General features: G+C 34.9%; 1 protein-coding gene across 1 annotated transcript; it reads left to right on the top strand.

Moving 5' to 3' along the window:
- Positions 1–12,427: 12,427 nt before the first annotated feature.
- On the top strand, positions 12,428–14,111 carry LOC143536929 (uncharacterized). The gene is made up of 2 exons (XM_077030809.1): positions 12,428–12,612; positions 13,874–14,111. Exons 1-2 carry the CDS (start codon positions 12,433–12,435, stop codon positions 13,946–13,948), a joined length of 255 nt encoding a protein of 84 aa, XP_076886924.1. The 5' UTR covers positions 12,428–12,432; the 3' UTR covers positions 13,949–14,111.
- Positions 14,112–16,049: the final 1,938 nt, after the last annotated feature.

Below are 16,049 nucleotides of genomic sequence, written 5' to 3'. Positions count from 1 at the left end.
GGTACAAAGTGCACCATCTTCACTGATCATAAAAGTTTGCAGCACATATTCGATCAGAAAGAACTGAATATGAGGCAACGAAGGTGGGTCGAGTTACTAAGTGACTATGACTGTGACATCCGATATCACCCCGGCAAGGCTAACGTTGTAGCCGATGCCTTGAGTAGGAAAGATCGAGTTAAGCCACTACGCGTGCGAGCGTTGGGAATGGTAGTCCAATCGAGCCTTTCGGATTTGATTCGAGTCGCTCAACGCGAGGCGTTGAAAGAGGACCAATTGGATAAAGAAGGACTTTTCGGGAATGAGAAGAATTTCGAACGGCGTGTAGACGAAATTCTCTATTTCAAAAGTCGGATTTGGATTCCGACCCTCCATGACCTTCGTGAATTAATCATGGACGAAGCGCATAAATCGAAATATTCCATCCATCCGGGATCGGATAAAATGTACCAGGATGTGAAAGAATTTTACTGGTGGCCAGGTATAAAAAAGGATATAGCCACATACGTCGGCAAGTGTACGACGTGTGCGAGGGTTAAGGCGGAGCACCAGAAACCTTCGGGAATGTTACAACAACCGGAGATTCCCGAATGGAAATGGGAGCAAATCACAATGGATTTCGTGATACACCTCCCTAAGACATCCCGGGGAAATGATGCAATTTGGGTAATCGTGGATAGATTAACCAAATCGGCACATTTTATTCCGATTAGAAACAATTATAACACTGAGAGACTTGCGCAAATTTATATAAATGAAATAGTGTCTCGTCATGGCATCCCCATCTCGATCATCTCCGATAGGGATAGCCATTTCACCTCCAAACTTTGGCAAGCTGTTCAAGAAGCATTGGGAACACGTATTGACCTAAGCACGGCTTACCACCCTCAGACCGATGGTCAGTCTGAGAGGACCATTCAAACTTTGGAGGATTTGCTTCGTGCCTGCGTACTGGACTTTAAGGGAAATTGGGATCAACATCTCCCACTCGTTGAATTTTCCTATAATAACAGTTACCATAGCAGTATAAAGGCAGCACCTTATGAAGCATTGTATGGGCGGAAGTGCCGATCACCACTTTGCTGGTCTGAAGTGGGAGACTCGCAGGTCATTAGATCGGATCTGGTCCAGGAGACGACCAGCAAGATTCTTGAAATTAAGAACAACCTAAAAGCCGCGCGGGACCGGCAGAAGAGTTATGCCGATACCCGTCGAAAACCGTTGTCATTTGAGAAGGGTGAAAAAGTATATCTGAAAGTATCACCCTGGAAAGGAGTGGTCAGATTTGGAAAGGCGGGGAAGTTGGCCCCTAGATATATTGGACCATTCATTATTACTGCGAAAATCGGTCCGGTAGCTTACCGACTAGAACTGCCTGAGGAACTAAGTGCAGTTCATAACGTGTTTCATGTGTCAAATTTGAAAAGATGTCTGGCGGATGAGACATCGGTGTTACCCTTAGAGGGTGTTCAAATAAGTGATAGGCTCAACTTCGTAGAGGAGCCCATCGAAATAGTGGACGGTAAGATCAAGCAACTTAGACACAATAAGATCTCGTTGGTCAAGGTTAGATGGAATTCACAACGAGGCCCAGAATTTACTTGGGAACGAAAGGATGAATTTCGGAAGAAATACCCCCACCTATTTCCTCAAAAGGAAGTAGTTGACGCATAAAATTTCGAGGACGAAATTTTTATAACGGGGGGAGAATGTAACGATTCCGGCAAATTCAGGTATACCCTAGCCGGAATATACTATCTACGTGTTATTTAATACTGATTATATGAGTTATAGTACGTTTATACGAGTATATATGATTCACAATATGAATCATACTCATATATATAGTGAATCGTATTGGAATTACAATTAATCAATGAACGATTATTGAAACCCGAACGAACCGGGAATTACATTATAGACGAAGTATATAATGTTTAGTGATATTTACGAAGTATTAATGCTTCGGGATAAGTAAATTATAGCACAGAAAAAGGATTTCGATTTAATGGTACGTCGGTACGCTAAACGAAACCTTTAACACCAAACCAAGCAAGAGACGATCAATCAAGTCGAAAAAGATGCGTAATTATTAATAATATGATGTTTTAATGTCATGGGTTAAGTTTTTAAAGTTTTTAAATCAGTTTTATATAAATTTTATGTTAACCCGAAAAACAACCATTTTAGGCTCGTTTTAAGCCGAATTACGAGTTTAAACGAGAAACGAACTGAACCAGATTATCCACAACATTATCCGGATTACACAATCCAAATGTGTGGCTAATATTGAACTTGTGGGGCCCACCCCCACCTCCCCTTGGCCGGCCATGATATTACACACACACATTCCTTTTTTTTTTTCTTTTTCTACTACACAAACTCTCTCAAAACTCTCTCAAACTCTCTCAAATCTCTAACTCTTTCAAGTTTTCTTCCAAGATCATCACATTTTAACCAAGATTTTGAAGGTATAAGCATATTACAATACATAATCTTTGGTGTTAATTACTTAGTTTGAGTTGTTTTTGCAAGAACAAAAGGTTCCAAGTGAAATATGGGTGAAAACCCGAGATGGAACCGGTTCTCGTATGATCAAGGGATGTATACAAGTTATACAAAGGATCTTGATCCAAGTAATTAGTTAAAAGTGTTTAGAATGAATTTTTACGGTTGAAATCTTGTCAAATGAATTTTCCATGTGAAAAACGGGTGAAAATCCGAGATGAAACCGACTCTTGCATGACCAAGAGATGTATACAAGTTATACAAGGGATCTTGGTCCAAGAAATGAGTAAAAAGAGTCGAGAACGGATTTTTACGGTCAAAATCGTTGTTTTGATGTTTTAACCGACACTAGGAAAGAAATGGCTTGATTGTGGGTATAACTTGCTTGGTGTGGTGTTGATGTGCTTGTAAGTGTTGTATCTAGCGGCTAGCAAAGGCTAGAAACCGAGATCCTTGCGATCTAAAGCTAGAAAACACAAAATAGTTCGGTTTTCGTGTGTTTATGAAATTTGGACAGATTTTCGTGTGCTTAGAGTCGGCTCACGAAATTTCACAGAGATGATCTACACATGAAAATATGAGATCTGTGAATTTTTGGTAATTTTTGGGTAAAAGATGAATATTTGGTGAATTTAATGCTCGGTTTTGGCCAAAAATAGTGAAAAATAGCAAAACATGATGAAAAATTCCGGAAAATTTAAGATAAGCTTTTTATAACATATAAAAGTCACCCACAAAATTTGAGCTCAGTTGGAAAAGTCTAAGTAGGCTTTTCGGTGAAACGAGTTCTAGGGCTTTCTAGCTCGGTTTTGGGTGAAAATGGCTTGAAAAATAAGTTTTAAATTCTGGAAAAATTGCAGGAAGTTATGAGGATGATAGAGATCATCCCAGAAAAATTTGGGATTTTTCTAAAGTGTTTTGGTATTTTTGATATATTTAGTGTTTTAATAAGATTTAAAAATAGATAAATAAATGCAAATATAGGAAAATAAATCTGGAAAAATTCCAGAAAGTTATGAGGATGACAAGGATCATCCCAGGAAAATTTGGGATTTTTCTAAAGTGTTTTGGTATTTTTGATATATTTAGTGTTTTAATAAGATTTAAAAATAGATAAATAAATGGAAATATAGGAAAATAAATCTGGAAAAATTCCAGAAAGTTATGAGGATGACAAGGATCATCCCAGAAAAATTTGGGATTTTTCTAAAGTGTTTTGGTATTTTTGATATATTTAGTGTTTTAATAAGATTTAAAAATAGATAAATAAATGTAAATATAAGAAAATAAATCTGGAAAATTTTTACAAAATTCCTTACTGTCAAATTAAGTTTTGTGCAAAATTTCAAGACCCGAGACTAAACGGGAAATTATTTGTGCTAAAAAGAACATAAAAACAAGTTTTTAAAGCTTAAAACGTGTAAACCGGCAAAGTTCGCATAAGCGAGCTGACTGGTACATGAAAACTCTAAAAATAGACTATTTCATAAATCTAAGTAAATTAAGTAAAAATAAATCATCCGAAAATAATTCGGATGATTTGGGTAATTTTACCCGATTTTACCGTTTCCGGCACCGAAATGACGGAAACGGGCCCCACGGCCAAACGGGGTGTCAAACCGAGCTATAATTTCATCACCTTAACTAAATTGACTGTCAAACTCTAAGCAATGTCACAATCTGAGTCCTTAGAAGTGTCACGGGGTTAACATTGTCCCCGAATCGAGTACAGTACTGGGTTAACAATGTTCTCAGATGTACCGATTGATACGTATTTAAGTTATGGGAATTATATAGTAACGACTAGATATTATATTACAGATCCAGGCACGTAGCTGTTCCTTATATTACTCACCGACTCACAAAAAGGTGAGTTTTCACGAGCCCCTTTTAATGAATTGTTTTAATTATATTTTCCCGGGGCGGAAAACATGTCTTATTTAAAGTATTTAAGTACATACCGATCGTATGGAAATACTTGTACATTTATATATATATGGACTGATGCACATAATATATAAAATGTTTATCATGTGTTATTGTTCTGGGGTAACATAGTTCCCAGGGTTAGTATTGTTCTGGGGTAACATAGTTCCCAGGGGTTACTATTGTTCTGGGGTAACATAGTTCCCAGGGGTTATTATTGTTCTGGGGTAACATAGTTCCCAGGGGTTACTATTGTTCTGGGGTAACATAGTTCCCAGGGGTTATTATTGTTCTGGGGTAACATAGTTCCCAGGGGTTATTATTGTTCTGGGGTAACATAGTTCCCAGGGGTTGTTATTGTTCTGGGGTAACATAGTTCCCAGGGGTATTTATTGTTCTGGGGTAACATAGTTCCCAGGGGTTATTATTGTTCTGGGGTAACATAGTTCCCAGAAAGTTAATGGAAATGTTCTGGGGTAACATAGTTCCCAGCATGATTATATTGTTAATAAATGATTATTAAAATGATTTGTCAGTGTTTATTTAAATTAGTGAAACTCACCAACTATTCGTAGTTGACCCGTTTTCTTTACATGTTTTCTAGGTATGCCCAAGTTAGAATGATTGATATGTGCTTAACTATCTGTGCTACCTGTTGGAAGCTTGCTGCTCTATGTTTTGTAATGAATTTATTAATGTCTTATCGGTAAAATATGTGTGTAACACCTAGACAATAATGAAACTCGCAACAATGTAATATGTTATAAATTAATGTAGTGGTATTTTCTTTATAAGCAATGCTGTTGATATCAGATGTGTCTGTTGCATCCCGTGTACGTTTCCGCTGCGGTTACGGGGTGTTACAAAACCCAAGGAACCTTTGACCAGATAACTTTGGTAACAAATTAAATCCCGAAATCTCTGGGATTTGAATTTTAACCAAGATTAAGTCAATCTTCAACCCAAAATAACCTCTTTCCTTCTCCGAAGAGTAGGGTCACCGGAAAAACGAATACCATGGCCACCAAAACAATTAACAAAAACAATTCTTAAATCTGTGATATCACCACCTAGCCTAGAATAGGTCAATAGGCTCTGATACCAATTGTAAGTCCTTTGAACGAATCTTTCAGTGTAATATCACACAAACTCTTGATTAGGCGGAAACTAACACGAGTTGATTCAATAAGATGTAAACAAACACAATAGTAACACAATGAATATGCTTCAAAACACACGTATATAAAACGTCTAGTGCTTAAGTACAACGGGTTACACAAAACCAATGATATCTCTCTCGTACGTCTCACACGTCTAACCCTTTAGTAAACCTAGTTACATGGTTTATATAGAGACTACATACAAGCCCAATACTACCCAAAAGCCCACCGAGATCCATGTGATCTCAGTTTACAATGTAAGGCCAACACAGTACAAACCACATTAATACTAGCCCACCACACATGGCTAACAATTGCATGTTGAGTATTAAATAATAATAAAACATTTAGAGACACATATGTCCCCAAAACAGTAAAAATGAGTTGGGGGGGAGTGTGATACTCACCTGATAAAGTAGAACAAATGAAGATGAAACAGTGATACCAAATAACTTAAATGAGACCAAGCTTCTCGTGATGCGTTGACAAGGGTTCCTAGTTATTAATGGTAATAAGATTAATTATAAAATATGTAACATAATTTAATGAATTAAGATTTCAATTTGATTTAAATTATGTTTTGGGATCAAAGTGTTTATTGACTGAACGATTGATCTCTACGGATTATTTGTTATTACAAAAACAATATTATTAGTCGTCATTTAATTAAGTGGATCGTTTGTTTATCATATAGTCGGATTAATGAATAATTAGCTTAAATAAATATGAGTTGTAATATACTATATTAATAAACGTTTTAATAGTTAATTATAACAAAATTTATATTTTAGAATCTTTAACGAAACCCAATGGTAAGAAATATAGTTAGTTCGTTTAACACGTTTAATACCTTATATTATATTTTTGTTTAAAAAGAATAATACATATATATAATATATATACATATAAGAAATCTGTAAAAACGGTTAATGACGAGAAACGTCAATAATGATGTTCGGATTTTAATAAAATAACGATGATTTATTATTATTATTAAAATATACTTATAATACATATATATATATATACGTAAACGAAAGCTTTTAACGAGATTTGACAAGAAACATAAACTCTAAGATGTCGTTTTAGTAAAATAAAGTTTATTTAATATTTAATGTTTAATTTATAAAACCTTTAAAAACCATTAAAAAAATAAAAAAATGCCATGGCCGGGACTCGAACCCGTGCCAATAGCCAGCTCTAGAGGAAACACACACCCACAAACAACCAGTTGAGCCAAGCGATCCAATTTGGTAAAGAATAAGAAAATAAGTTAAATATAACAGCCCAGATTAACTCCCAATTCCTATAAACCCAATTTTTCAAATCGTTCAATCTGCTTGATGTTAGTTTAATTAACCATAGGCTATTGTAATACGGATTTAGAAATTCTTAATTCATACATCAATTACCTTAAACGAAGACAGATCGAAGGCAAACAGCGAAACAAGGGCCGACGGCCATGAACACAACGAACAGGGGGTTTGCGGCCAAAATCAATGGAATTAAGTTAAGGGGTTGTGACGGCGATGATTCAAAGATCATATATGTAGGTTTAATTGAGTTATGATGATCAGTAGTTGTTATATTGATATTATGATATATGATGGGTGGCTAGATTATCAATTCGTATATTACAAGAACGTGTTTTCCGTATTCAAAACGTAGGTGAGTTCGATTATATGTAAAGAATATAAAGCATAGATCAATTCCAATAATAACCGAATATTAGGGCTCAAGAAAATCAATTCGGGTCTTGATTAAGCATAGATACGGGTTGGAATTGGATCCGGTTTTGGGTTAAACGGGTTAAATGGGTATTATAACATAATTACAACAGTTTTGCAAATAGGTCCCTATTGTTTCAAGATGGATACATAAATAATTTAAAGTTTAGTTTAGGGTTTAAAATGTATATGTTTCTAAGTTAATTGTATATATTAAATATATATATATATAATAAACAAATAAAAATAATATAATAATTACTCGATAAACGCGATATTTTAATTGCTAAAACTTTTTCGAACATAAAACGGGTCGGGGTATGGATAAAATCTTAATTGGAAAATCCGAGTTGTTACATATCTGATGTCTCAATTCAAGTCAAGTCAATACTCCTCTGGCTCACATTCCAAGTCACATGTGATTGATAGATCTGATGTGCAATGCTCATGTGGTACAGGAACTTGCTACGGGATCTACAAGACCGAAGCAAACTCGGGTCGACGATTCTTGTGTTGTGTAAGTGTTTAATTATTCATGAATTAGGGTTCTTGTGTGTTAATCGATCTTGATTCTGTTATTTAAGAACTTAAGATAATTAGGCTTAGGTCAGATTTAGGGCTAATTGTATGTTTATGTGATATTCATCTTGTATTTGTTTAGGTTGTTTCTTTTTTGATATGTTAAGTTCATTACAGAAGGGGAGTTGTGGATGGCTAAAATGGGCTGATGATCCCACATGCCTCAGTTGTGAAAAGGTAATTCAAGAAATGGTGAAGATGATGAACAAGAAATATGATTTTGTAAGAATGAAAACCAAAGAAGTAACAAGCTTGAAGATGTTGTTAGGAATTAGTTGGTTGTTGTTCTTTGTGTATGTTTGTGTTTATTGATTACTTGTTTAGATTGAATTTGTAGTATTGGATAATGTAATCTTTGTTCTTGTAGTTCTAGTTTATGTTAAATGTTTCGAGTTTGGTGTTTAATCTATTTACATGATTTATGTTGCACATTAGCAGTCATGTTGCAGCCATGATGAAATTGAGAAGGATGAAATTCATTTGGGAAAAAAATGAGTTGGAGAAGGATGCATGGCAGTTTGACAATGTAGAAAATCAACTGGAAGACAGGGGAAGGAGTCAATTGGAAGAAGATGATATGATGGCTTATTTTGTGCTAGATGATGAAGTATTTAGACCAAATGAAGAACATGAAATGGATCCGGTTGATGATTATAGCCCCTGAAGTTTTGAAAGTAGCTTATGACTATACTATCGAGTCGGAGGAAGATTACTATCATGATCTATATGAAGCTGACCCTGTGTGGGACTATGGCTGGTCAAATGAGGATTGTCATTGGAAGTAACATTGTACTTGATTTCTAGTATTCTTTGCATTATAATTGTAGTGTAATGTGTTGCTTTGATTTAACTTTCTTTTGAGTTGAAAACATTTGTGAAACCATCACAATCAAAATACCATACAAACCATAATTGTCAAACATTCCGGTTAAAAAGTCTCAAACACAAACCATCATAACACAAAACTAGAAAGTATGCTACAAGTTTTAAAAGTCTCAAACACACCATAATTGTTATCAAATTGTCTACCACAAACCAAACACATCCATAACAGCTCACCTTGTTGACTTCATTATGGTTGACTTGGTTGGGGAGCTCCTTTAGAAGACCGGATTTGTTCAACTGGTGCTGGCTTGCAAGTCCTGATGTTGTGTCCATATTCTCCATAGTTTTTACATATCACACTCTGCCCACCCTTGTTAGTCTACCTCCTGTAGAAAACACTTGTTGGACCTCCTCTATTGTCATCTTCCGCTTCTTCTTAGCTGCCATTTTTTTCTTCTCACCCAATGCCTTCTTCCTGTTCTTGTTTGGCCTCCCAATCTATGTGAAAACATAACAAATAAAGTCAAACCACTTAATTGTTTAACAATTGTTGCATATAACAGACTACCACATACCTGATTATGATGTTTAGGTGGAGTTAATGATGTTGGGTATTCTGATGGTGTCCGCATATTAGGGCCAGGGATGGACATGATTTGGTAATTATACACTTTCTTCCAAGTGTCTAACCAGCAAGCTTCATCAACCCACTTTTCCAGTGGACCAACAAGCATGTTATTTTCAACCATGTCAAATAGAGCTGCAACCCCATGTTTGCATGGCGTACCTGTCAAGTCTCACCTCCTGCATGTGCAGGTCCTTTTGTCCACATTCACAACACACTGGCTTCTCATACTTTTAACCTGTTAAGTAACTTTATCCACCATCATAACTGACATTTTACTTGATTTTGCTTGTATTTCTTCCCATGCTTCAGTTGCTTGTGGTGTTAACATGCCCTTGACAGTTGCTTGCATTTTCCTCACATTCACAATCCTCATTGTCATATACACTCTAATATACTCTAAACATTTTATGATAGGCTTGTCTTTTTCTACAACAAGTTGTTTGTTAAAAGATTCACACAGCTTGTTTAGTTACATATCACTTTTTGCCCTTCCTTAAAAATGTGATCTTGACCAACTTTCAGCTGGGATTTCATTAAACTAGAGAATCGTTTTCTTCCTTATCAGAGAGGGGCCCCTTGTTGGGCGGGGCTTCTTTTTGAAAAAAGGGAAAAGAGAGTCCGACTTGCGTGTGTTAAGCATCTAATCCTAGTCTTTATGTTCTCTGTGTTAGAGGAGTTAGATGTCCCTCATGTTGAACAGTCTGACATCAAGTTGTTAGGACCTGAGTCGCTATGCGAACACTTAACACAAGAAACATATCAAGATTTGTTTTCTTAATCTTCTCCATAACCATGTTGAAGTATGGGACAGAAGCGGCATAGGTTGCCTTATAAAACAAGCCTTTATACACATCTTCCCGCCAGGTCTGCCTCAAGTTTTTGTGGATGTGTCTACAACAAAACCGATGCTCGGCCCTAGGGAAAACTCTCTCAACAGCTTGAATGAGTCCCTATACGTGTCAAAACAACATTTTCATGTACTATGAGTTTTCTTATACGGTTAAACAAAACTTAAATCAAGATATATCGTTTGTCGGTCACTAATGAAGGTGAAATTAGCATCAGTAGGCAAGTTAAGATCATCTCCAAGGCTCTTTAAGAACTAACTCCATGACTATGTGCATTCTGCTTCCACTATTGAAAAGGAAACTGGGTACAAGCACTTGTTACCATCCGTACCAACATCAGTCAAAATCTGTCCAGGATATTTCCCTTTCATGAAACAACCATCCAACACTAGAAGTTCTCTCCCAAGTAATTTATAACCTCTAACAAAGCAGCATAGCATACATATATTCTTTTGAATTTCCTAGTTGGACTGTTAGGGTTAGAACATGATTCCACATCTAATTTTATGGAACTCCCAGGGTTTACTTTTATAAGCTCATTAATATACCATATGGGATTGGTGTATTGTCTAGTGTAGTCACCATCCTTCCTTTTCCTAGCTACTGTCTTTGCTCTTCGTACCTTGGCTACAGAAATCTAGATTTGATGCTTTTGCTGGATTTTTTTTTTCTTCAAAGATTTGGCAGCTATGTTCGGGGTTGTTTCAAGCTGAGATTCGATTTGTTTGGCAATTGTTGACATTGTGTACATACCGATAGATTGACTTTTCAAACATACATGTTGGTTGGGAATGGTCTTCACACAACAATTATCTTGAAGGGACGTTCTTGAGATGTGCATAGTCCAAGGGCAAGTGGGTTTCATTTTTCTTTTTTTTTTCCTTGGTCTTTTCCTCAATTGTCACATTTGACCTCTCACCAGCAACCAAATTTGGATTGGTCCCCAAACATACCCTATACTTCAGTGGTTCATTTTTCTTGATATACAGATCTCTTCTATCATGAAGAGCATAACGTGCTTCCTTTGTCGGTATTAATTGACCAACAAAAAAAGGACACTCATCATTGATATTACTCTTTTCTTTCCCCTTGAATTTCCTTAAAACACTATTTAACAAACACACTCATTCTCTCATCATCCGAGCTCTCATAAGAATCCATGTATGGATTTAAACCATTTCCATCACTATTATTATCAAATTCTACCTCCTCCACATCATAATCGAGAGTAACTTTATTCAATCTCATATCAATTTCTACCTCCTCCATGGGTGTTTGAAACTCAGCTATATAATCAGGATCATCGGTATCACTTTCATATGATCCATCATGTGCATCACAATCCTACTCATCACTACGTCCACCATCACTGGCACTCATTTAAATAAACACTTTCAAAAGCAGGATTAAATACAGAAACATGTATTACTTCAACAACACTTTCACTATTATTCGTTTTGCCATGTTCTACAAAAATTTCAACCATGTGACTACGACCTTTAACCATAGCACGAACAACTTCTTCAAAATGATATTCTTCAACAAACGGTTTTAAACCCAAATCCAAACAAACAGTCGAACATTTATAATGAAAATAAATGAAAATAACTAACTGTACCACAACTGTTTTATGACTTACAAACTATTTCAACCAACAAACTTTACAAAATTTGTCGACCTACATGTTGTCCACATAAGTTATCTTACCTCATTCGTATTTTTTTTCCAGCTCAGTAATGAACATGCCTCCATGAAAAAGCTTTATAGTGAAAATTGAGAAACCATCACCTATAACAACCAACAATCGTTCAATATCAGTAACCGCCAATAATCGTTCAATAATAATAACCGTCGAATCAAAATCCCTAACATTAACCACTTACCATACAAGTCATCAAGGTCGCAATAGTCACTTTCTGGCCTACTGTATGAGCCGGCCTCCATTGCAACTTCCAATCACTTTCACAACAAACAACTTGAACTCCGGTCGGAAAATTATAGGGGAGGGGGGAGAAGGTATTTTGGGAGAGGATCGTTGAAATTCAAATGACTCACATAAAAACCTACTTGTAGGGATATAAACGTTCGTTTATGTATAACGTGGTGAAAGACTGTATTACCCCTGGCCATAATCGTAAAGAAAAAAAAATTGGTCCTATATCTTCAAACACACCAAAATAAGGGCGTACCCACTGAACCATTTTCCCCTGATAGTTGACAACACAAACAAAATGGGTGGAGGAGGTGAACATCACGGTGGCGATCATGGCGGCGATTTCAGAAGTAAGGTCTGGACCATGACCGGTGGTCCCAACTGCCGCCCTGTCCACTGGAAACGCAACACCGCCATCGCCATGGCCGGCATCTTCCTCGTTTGCATCCCCATCGCCATGAAATCCGCAGAGCTTGAGGTCCAATTCTATTTCCACCCCACCCATCATCTTGATATATATATATATATACTCTTTCATGTTTCCCCTTACGTTACTTACAATGCCCTAGATCTGGATTTTCAATGCTAGGGTTTTGAAATCACTCGAGTATCAATTTAATTTTATGCAAAACCTTGTTTGATTTAGTGGTTTTAGAACATTAGGGTTCAGCTTGAAACCACTATTTGGTCTGTTAATAGCGTTAGTCAATGGCCTACAGTCTCATGTTTATAAATAATTTGATGTTGGTACATCATATGGCTTGTTTATCCTTTATATTTTTAGTGTAAACTGTAATGTATACATCTTCATGCTCGAATTGTTTAACAGATGGTCTAGATATCATGTTTATGAAGCCGGTAAACAGTTTGAATCTTGATGCTAGTATGCCATTGATCCTGTTATTGCTGCACTATATTTTTCTTTAATCTGTTTTTTATGGACCGATTGTCTATCTATGTTTCCCCCTACTTTATTGTTTGAGATCTGGATTTGAGGATAACTTGATTTCTGATCGCTTAGTGTTTGAAATCACTCTAATTTTATATTTATGCACTCTCTTTTGTGCAGTAGTTTGCTGATTGAATAGAAAGATTCAGTTTTAGGGTTTAAAACGTTGGATTGTTTGGGAGTTTTATGTTTTCTGCAGTTTACGTACTTGTATTTTGATACCTTTCTAGTTTATGTTTTTGAGTTCGTGAATTTGCAATCTATTAGAACTAGAGGAAACTTAAAACACATATTCATCTTGACTTTCTGTATGTATAATCTAGTTGCTACTTGAATACTTGCTCTTGTTGATTCTCAGCCTATAGAGCATATCTAGGGGCAGGTGTGCTTTAGTTTTTTTTAATACAATGTTTTGTCTGTTGATCTTTCTAATTTGTGTTTTAACTGTAATGTATACATCTTTTTGCCCGGCTTGTTTAGAGCATGAATCATTGGCTTAGAATCTCGTGTTCATGAAGCCTGTAAACAGTTTGATCTTGGTACAATATTTGGTTTGTTGATCATATATACTTACGTGTAAATTGTAATGTATACTTCTTCATACTCGACTTGTTTAGAGCGTTAGTCGATGGTCTGTCTAGATATTATGTTTATGAAGCTGGTAAACAGTTTGAATCTTGATGCCAGTATGCCATGCCATTGATCCTGTTATAGTTGGAGTATTTTTTTTTCTTTAATCTGTCTTCATGTGCACGTTATAACTTTGCGTTTTGTGTATTATCTACTGCAGCAACGACCACATATGCCGGTTCGCCCAATTCCATCACAGATATGGTGCAAGAATTTTGGGAACAAGGAGTATTGAGTTGTATTAGTTTCTTCATCACAACATTATAATACTTTGTTGGGCAAAATGTGGTTGCCTTTTGTTGAATATTTGAGATACTATGTCTTTCCTTGTGTTAGTTAAATGCAGATAAACATGCTACTATGGTTTTTGGTGCATAATGTTGGGTTTGAATAAGAAAGACTTGTGTTTGCTCCATTTTGTTTTGGTCTAGTTTTAAGTATGCTGAAACTTACACTTGATTCCTCTCTCCGTACAAGATTTTCAATTTTTTTTTCGCCATTAAAGTGTTCATATTAGCATCTAGTATCAGAATGATGCAATAAGGTTATATATTATGCACCGCAATATTAGTTTCATTTATTCATAACTAGGTTAGCTACCCGTGTATAACACGGGGTTAAAAATTTAATTTTATAAGTCAAAAATATTTAAAATATCAATAATAAAAGTCATGATAAGAAAATTTGAGAATTATATATAAAATATAAAAACATACATTATACTATTATGGTGAAATAATATATTTTTTTACTAATACATTGATCACAAGACATGCTAAATATAATAAGATCGAATACAACATGTATGCCACAAATTAATCATGTGATGAGCTAAAATAAAAAAATATACATAAACTTGCAATTATATTTTACTGAAACAATTCGTTTTTAATAGTAATTAGAAGTTTTTTATAGTTACTATATTACTTAATAGTAAAATATTATTTGTTATTAATAACAATTAAAAGTTTAGTGTTGCATGAGATACATGTAGCAAATAATTAATTTATAAACAGTTAGTATATGATATTTGAAATTTCATAATGGGATTATGATAAATAATTTTACTATATGTTTTTTTGTATAAATATATGGTGTTTTCTAATAGTATTTATTAACAACTATAGTAATGCATAAAGTTGATGGTATTATATTTTAAAAAGTTCAATGAATGTCTTAGTACCAAACAATATGAAACATAGTGCTTCATTTCATATAACATCAAATGTTTAGATAATATAAAACTGTAAAGAGATAAACTTTATAAAACAATCATGTCATTTCATCAAATAAAAACAATCTCCATAAACTCATACATATGATAAAATAAAAACACAATCCCAAAACTAATTTTATAGAAACATAATATGAGAAAACAATGAAAAAGGATAATAAGAAAGGAAACTCTGTGTAACAATAAAAAAGACTTCTACTTCGTTTTTAGAATCAACAGTTTGTTATTCCAAGTTGCATCGGACCATCCTTTGAATGAACCTTTAGCAGTTTAGTTGACGATAGAACAAATGAGCCGTTAATGTTGTATACATCTTCAAGGACACACTTCAAATCAACATTGATGTGTCCTAATAGTATTGTATGTTTAAATAATAAAGCTACATTGTATGTTTAAATTAATTTACTATTACTAAGGTGTAGAATGATTAGATACTAAAATTAGAACATCTATTTATAGATGGTATATATTGGATTTAATATTTGAAACTGATTATTATAATTGTTGATAGGTGTGTTAGTGAAATAAAGATTGATTTACAGTTTCTTGAAAAAATATTACCAAACTCTAGAAAAATGATTTAGGGTTCTCATATATATAAGAGAAATTGAAGAAAGCCATTAGTTCTGATCACCAATGATTTTGAAGATGAAATTAGAAGTTTCTTATTTAGGTTTTCTAAATATGAAATTCGAAGTATTGTCGCCGGTGAATTTGGAATTTAGGAATGAATTGCCGGATCAATGAGAAGAAATATTGAATTTTGTGAAGGAGCAATGTGGGATGTTAAACATTAGGAAATGGGCAAGAAATAAGGTTTATGGAAAATTACCAGTGTGTTTGTTCGGGTTATAAGTGGTTAATTGGGTCGGGTAACGATATGAATCGAGTTTGTAAAAGGAGTGTGATGGGAGGCGGGAATTTGAGAGGAGTGATGTGTTAAAAACATGACACGTGGTGTAAGGAAATCTTTATTTATTAATTAGTATAGATTTTTGAGGTTAAGTTTATTGGATGAAGATTTTCATGTTGCATACATATATGTAGTTATTAAAGTTTTGCTAGTTTGGGTTAATTGTGTGGGTGGGTGGGGGGTGGATTG

This window comes from Bidens hawaiensis, unplaced genomic scaffold, assembly GCF_021521415.1.
Source record: "Bidens hawaiensis isolate Kalapana, Puna unplaced genomic scaffold, B.hawaiensis_p1.1 tig00011072_1, whole genome shotgun sequence".
NCBI classification, from domain to species: Eukaryota; Viridiplantae; Streptophyta; class Magnoliopsida; order Asterales; family Asteraceae; genus Bidens; species Bidens hawaiensis.
The sequence above is the reverse complement of the archived record's forward strand: the minus strand, read 5'-3'. Positions and strand labels throughout refer to the sequence as shown.